The following is a 6,352-nucleotide window of genomic DNA, read 5'->3' as shown; positions in this document are numbered from 1 at the left end:
GATTCAATTAGACTCTTTATTCCTAAATATGCAGAGGAGGAAAGACACAACAATTGACAGGCGCAGTTTACAAGACATTTATCAGATTAGTGCGTTGTTGCCTGTTACAATATGCCTTTGCATTTCCTTCTTATAATTTCCTTTAAATGTTTAAAATCGGCGGCAGCGTAGACCAGAAGAAGAAATGTTTTTGGCAGAAAGGTTCTTATAATGCCATTTGCCCTGTGCATGGTGGAACTCTAATAGGAGAACAGTGAGTCAGTCAATTGTTACATTTAAAGCCACTGGCCACAGTTAGGTCTGACTGAGCTGGTCCTGCGTTCGGTACAATCTTCAAACTCAGTTCTGCTTCATTTGACGTCGTGGCCTTTATCCAACAAGGGCTTCTCTTTGGTTTCACATTGTTTTAATCTGCCTTTGTATGTGTGTCCATGCATGTGTATGCACGCGTGCACATGTGGCTTTCGTCGGTATGTGTCCCCCTCCCCCGACCACAGCCATTAAAAAAACGAATCTATTTTGAACTCGGCGAGCCAATTAAAAGAGCTCGTTCATTACAAAAGCCATGAAAACAAATAAAAATCACATATAGATGAGATCGGTCGCTGCTTACAATTAGGAACTGTGTCGCAATAGCAGACGGACGGGGGTTCGTTGTTGTTATTAGCCCAAATGTGATTGGAGTGAAGTTACAGTCTTACTGGTGCTGGAATGCAGCACAGCAGTCTCCGTCTGGCAGATCCACGTGTATGAACACACACACACACATACCTGCACACGTGCACTCATAAAGACAATGAGCTTTCTTAGTGTCTGAATCACGGTGATAGGACAGTATTGCTGTTGTACGGCAGTGCGTGTTTGTGCGTCTGGTCTGTGCGCGTGCGTCTTAAATGTGAGAAGTCTGTGTTTGATGAAGTTTGCCGGAGACCTTAAAATCAGTCCCATCTGTTGCGTCCTTTGAAGCTCTTTCATTTCTGTCTCCTCTTTCTCTCCCCCTTTTTTCTCACTTAGTTTTCGCTTCTCTCTCCGCAGATCTGATCGTTGGAGCCTTTGGTGCTGGTGAGGTGTCAGTGTACAGGTAAGAACGACGGAGGTTTTGAAAGTACTCTCCTTCAGGTGCAGACGTGATCTCACCACGGTGATTCTTCATCTTGTTTATGTGCAGAGCTCGAGCTGTAGTGTCTGTGGAGGCGACGATGACCCTGACTCCCAGGATCCTGAATCCTGATGACCGACAGTGTCACCTGCCCGAGACTGATATGATGGTTACATGGTAAGAACCGCATATTTAGACCATTCCTCTACTGTAGCTGAGTGAGTAAAGGGCAAAGGTTGAAAAAACCACATCAGGCTATAATACGTGACAGTTCAGTTCCTTATGGGAATAATCTTTTACGAGGCGTTCCCACCAATCACAATAAAGGTCGTCTGTATCGCACCTCTTGATCATTCTTGGATCATTGAGACATTCACTCGTCTTATCTGATTATCTAGGTGCTCTGGGGAAAATATTGGCAGGCGGGAGAATGAAATTTGTTCACTAATTTCTCAACCTGCTCTCTTTTCACTGTAAATCGGTTATGGATGAGAAAACCACTGTTGCTGCACAGCACTTACTGAACTAGAAGCATCGGAAATCCACCTGTGGCCGCCTCCGTAGCTGGGTTCATGACATCCTTCAGGGACAGGTGTTGGTGGCCACACACAGTGCTGATGAACTTTGTCATTGTTTGGTGACGTTGGGATAAATGCGTCACCGATTGGATTTTGTCTTGTAATGCCAACTTCAATCGTGTCACTTCAAGTGGCTTTTTTGCTTCATTCGCGTCTTGTCCCCACGACACCCGGTCTTTTTGCTACAGCAGTGACGGCAACAACTCTCAACTCTGTACTTACAACAGAACAATGTATTTTATTCTTTCGTCTGTGTTAAGTTAAATATTCCCAAGATACCCCTAAAAAGGCGTTCAATAAGTGCAATATTTATGCCCTATTTAAACTTAATATCTGCTGCTTATTTACTAGTCTCACCAGCTCTGTGTCATTTAAGATTCTGTTTTTATTTTGTAGCCCAATGTGCATTGGCAAAAGAGAAAACCAAAAGGAAACATTAAAACTTTTGTAGCCTCGGGGTAGTTTTCCCCAATTAATACCCAAAAATGTTGCATACATCTTGTTTAGAACCCTTTGTTACACCAGTGGCAATTAAACAAGCAAAATGTTATTTTTTTCCCAACAACTTGCTGTTTGTCTGCCTCTTCACCACAGTCCACAACTTTGAGTTTTTCCAGCTGTTTGTTACTGACCCACGTGAATTCGGTGTTGCATCGCGAGACGTTGGCGTCCATTGATAAACCACAATCGGGATCATGTTTAAAAAGGAAAACTGATATCTTAGACTATTTTCGGGCTTTATTTTGTTCTGATATACCATAAATTATAGGCTTGTAGGGTCGGCAGGAGGACATTTTGGCCAAAAGACTGGCTCACGTGCTGGAGGGATTTAGATTGGACTCAGTCAGAGGTTCAATATGCTTTAAAAATATATATGAAATCTGCTTCTGTCATTTTTAATGGGTAGAACTGAGTGAATGCTATTAGGTTCACCAACAGGGGGGGTTAATCATCTGTTTCTCACTTTCCTTTATTTTCCAGGTGATAGGGATGTTTCCTAGCAAGATTAGCTTAGCTTTTATAGCAGGATTCACTAATGTACAGTATTTTAAGCCTTAAAGGAACTTACCAAAAGTAAGTTTTGAAAACAATTCTCAATGTTAACTTTTCATGATGTGTGACCAAGACTGTGGTGAGTTTTATTCACAAAACAGCTAAGGGTGAGCAGGGTAACAAAATATAGGCGCTCTGTGCTGTGTTGCATCAGCGTGCCTGCAGGTGAATTATATTTTTAGAACAAAAGACAAGCTAACTTAAAAAACTCCAAATGTGTACCAGAAATCTGACTGCTTATAGTGAATCATGGATTGTTTAGTTATACAGCACTGAGTGTAACGCACTGACGGATTTGACAAATATTTCACCCGTGTGTTTTAACGTCTGCCATGAGCTAAGGTCTGTTTTGCTTTTTCTCTGATTCAATAATTTAGCGCTCTCAGGAAAAAAAATCTGCACATAAAATGTGGAAATACAAGTTTATGGGATCCAGCAATTAATTCAAAACAGCATAATTCTATTTTGATTATATTATTGCTCATGTGGCTTTGAACAGCCGGGGGGCGACTCTAGTGGAGGGGAACGGGTCCAAAGGCTCCTGCTGTTTCACCACAGTCTTGTTGGTTCTAACTTATTGGGGCTCAGACAGTGTTGGACTGTTTGGACGGGAGAACTGCGCTCGGCTAGCTGCCATTGTGGTATCACTGTGTGTACGTGTGCAGAAATGTGAGTGCTGGCCAGGGAGGAAAAAAAGGTTTTGTTCAAAGTGACAGCACTGAACTTTGAAATTCTGTAAAAACTAAACTCTACAAATTTAAATAAACTTCCATGAAGTTCAGGAGAAGGGTTGGACATACACAAGCTGGAGGGACTGATAGAGGAACGGAGGGGCGTCTGAGGGTCTTGAGTTCAAGACATCTGAGAGGCGCGATGTGAGGTGACCTCAGATGGTACCGCAACATTTTGTTTTGAACATTGAATTTTCCAGAAAAAAAACACAAGTATTTGTAAAAACCACAGAAATTGTCTCAAAAGCCCTGGCCAGTGAAAGAAGAATGTTTAATGAATTCAAACTGAAGCCACCGAGTCATTCAAATTCATTTTGAAGTTTGATTAGTTGGTATTAATACTGTAAAAGCCTGCCAGGATTTAATGAGCCGTGACCTATAACAACTTTCAAAGATGAGATGAAGCGTCTGAGTTGAATCTATATGTAATTCCATTCCAACAAAAAAAAATCAGCCTTCGCCATCTAAAGAATCTTTGTTGTTAGTTTTAAAGATGTCTCGATCCGACACTCGTTTTGAAATTGGTCAAAAGTTCAGCATCAGATTTAACATCAGAAAAATAAATACTACAGCCGTCCGATCCGATACTTAAATGCTCAACTAAATGCTGAAGGGGAAAAGAAGGTATCGGAATGATATTGGTATTGGCAGATACCCCATGTTGCAGTATCAGTATCAGAGTTTATTAGCATGTTGTGGAGTGTTAGCGGAGTATGATTAGCAACTTGACAGTCTGTTTTCAGCGCCTTCAAAGTTGATTTTTTTTTTTTTTTATCCAATTTGAAGTGTGGCGGACACAGACCGGCAACAATTTCTGGTTAAAACAACTAATTATGTTTCCTAAAGATTAAATGTTTAGCTTCTGACGAGTTGGTGGAAAAGGACGGACAGTTCGTTAATGAGCAGTTTTAAACTGGAAGTCCTTACTCATTAGGCAGAGCCCGGGTTGTAAGGAAGGGGATTTATGTGTGTGCATTTGTAGAAAGGCCCAGCTAGCCGTGTGAATGGAGGTGGAGCACAGATGCATTTTGGGAGAAAATTACATGCAGTAATGACCAACCGAAACTGAGAGCTGCTGTCAGTAATGTTGGGGTAATTTAGTCGCTGCATACACTTAGGCCTGACACACAGTGCTTATTAGAGTCACACTCGAGCTGATCCTTTCAAACACACAAACGGCGCGCACACACAGTACGTATGAAAGCGCGCGTGTAGCCACCTGCAGAGGTTGGAACTAAAGGGAAGGGTTTTTAAATAGAAACCTATAAATTGTCTCACACGCGTCGGCACACATCTGCGGCGCAGACGATTTTAAACGTAGTAGAAGCGTCTGTCATCTTAATCTCCTAATTATTAACAAACACACACGCAGACACAAACGCTGTGATCCGCTGATGTGAACTGACACCAAACAAAAGTCTTTTATTTAGTGCTGCTTCTTACGGCGTCTGTGTCGAAGAAGCGGCGGCAGAAGTGACATCTTCCTTAGATTTGTAGATATTAACTCCCTTCGTGGGAGGAAATTACTGCTCTTGATTTGAACAGGAGATAAAAACACTCGCAAACATACACACACGTGCACACTTAGACACACATGGAGGAAATGTAGAAAATGTTTCCCAGTCTCCCATGTCTGCCTAATGGAGGCTCCCATTGTGCCCTGGAGCACAGGAAGGTGGAGATGCCTTCCTCATGGAATTGCGCGTCAGTAGTTTTTCATGTATGTAGATCTGGAGGTGGGGGGTTGGAAGAGGCGGTGGGGGATGGTGAAACATTAGCAGTGGGTAGGTGATACCTTCTTTTGAGTAATAAGCTAATTATATATGTGTAATATATACATTTACTATATTTCAAAGGCTTTTATTTTATTTACTTGTCTGTCTCAGTCGTTCACTTACTTATTTGAAAGACTAGCCTCTTGGCTAGTCTTTCATTGTACGAAGGTGGACAAAACCCACCCCAAACTAGTGACTTTGCTTTACAGGCTTATGGTTAATGTGTTATTTATTTAGTTGAACAATACATAAAATCCTCTGTACACTTTCTCACGTTTGACTTTTTTTCCTGTTTTCTTCCTGCTACAGTCTGAAGGTGGATGTTTGCGCAGCAGTGAGTGGAGTGGGGATTCCCCGTAATGTAGGTAAGCAGCTCCGCTCCGTCCAACATTCATCATACTTACCTGCTGTGTCAGACTGATCTGACACCACAGACCAGAACAACTGGCTGTGGGACCAAAACATGGGTTCCTGCTCCCAGTAAATGGTACTGCGTTCTCCAACAAGATTACGATTGATGGTGAAATATGTTGAGCTCTGTAGCATCTCTGGATTAGTCCTACTGGTTCTCCAATAGAACTGAAGTGGTCTGCAGTTATCAAACAAAGGACTTCTCCTTACTCTTAGTTCAGCAAATGAAGCTGCTGTGTTCACAGGAATCCTTGGTCGACCGATGCAGCCCACATAGGCTGCAGGTTGGTTTTCTTCCTTCCCTCTTCAATCGTACCTCTCCATCTTCTCTTACTCTTCAGACTTGAGGGCAGAGCTGCAGCTGGACTGGGTGAAGGGCACCAGAGGTGGCGTTAGACGAGTTCTCTTCTTGGACACCCAGCTACCCCAGCACAAAGGAAAACTGTCTCTGGGACACAGCCGTCCACATGCCTGTCTGAGCTACACCATCTATCTGAAGGTGAGCAGGTCACTCTCTCTGACTGGGCTCTGGACCTAGGCTACTGACAGGTCACCTAGGGTGCCATCTGCTGGAGGGGACGAGTAGTTAGTGATGCTGAAACATAATCTGGCGTCTGTCTGCTGCGTCCTCACAGGAGGATGATGAGTTCAGGGACAAACTAACTCCCATCTCACTGGCTCTGAACTACAGTCTGGCTTCACCAC

General features: G+C 42.9%; 1 protein-coding gene across 1 annotated transcript in view; it reads left to right on the top strand.

Moving 5' to 3' along the window:
- Positions 1-6,352, top strand: part of itga8 (integrin, alpha 8) — a 39,745-nt gene that overhangs the window by 20,952 nt on the left and 12,441 nt on the right. The window contains exons 14-18 of the mRNA XM_025061598.1: positions 1,036-1,081; positions 1,169-1,276; positions 5,546-5,601; positions 5,989-6,146; positions 6,283-6,352. The exon at positions 6,283-6,352 is cut by the window's right edge and continues 71 nt beyond it. Coding sequence (XP_024917366.1) covers positions 1,036-1,081; positions 1,169-1,276; positions 5,546-5,601; positions 5,989-6,146; positions 6,283-6,352 — 438 coding nt within the window. The remainder of the gene's footprint in view (positions 1-1,035; positions 1,082-1,168; positions 1,277-5,545; positions 5,602-5,988; positions 6,147-6,282) is intronic.

Source organism: Cynoglossus semilaevis, chromosome 13, assembly GCF_000523025.1.
Source record: "Cynoglossus semilaevis isolate Cse_v1.0 chromosome 13, Cse_v1.0, whole genome shotgun sequence".
Lineage (NCBI taxonomy): Eukaryota > Metazoa > Chordata > Actinopteri > Pleuronectiformes > Cynoglossidae > Cynoglossus > Cynoglossus semilaevis.
Note: the sequence above shows the minus strand (reverse complement) of the source record. Positions and strands in the feature narration are given on the sequence as shown.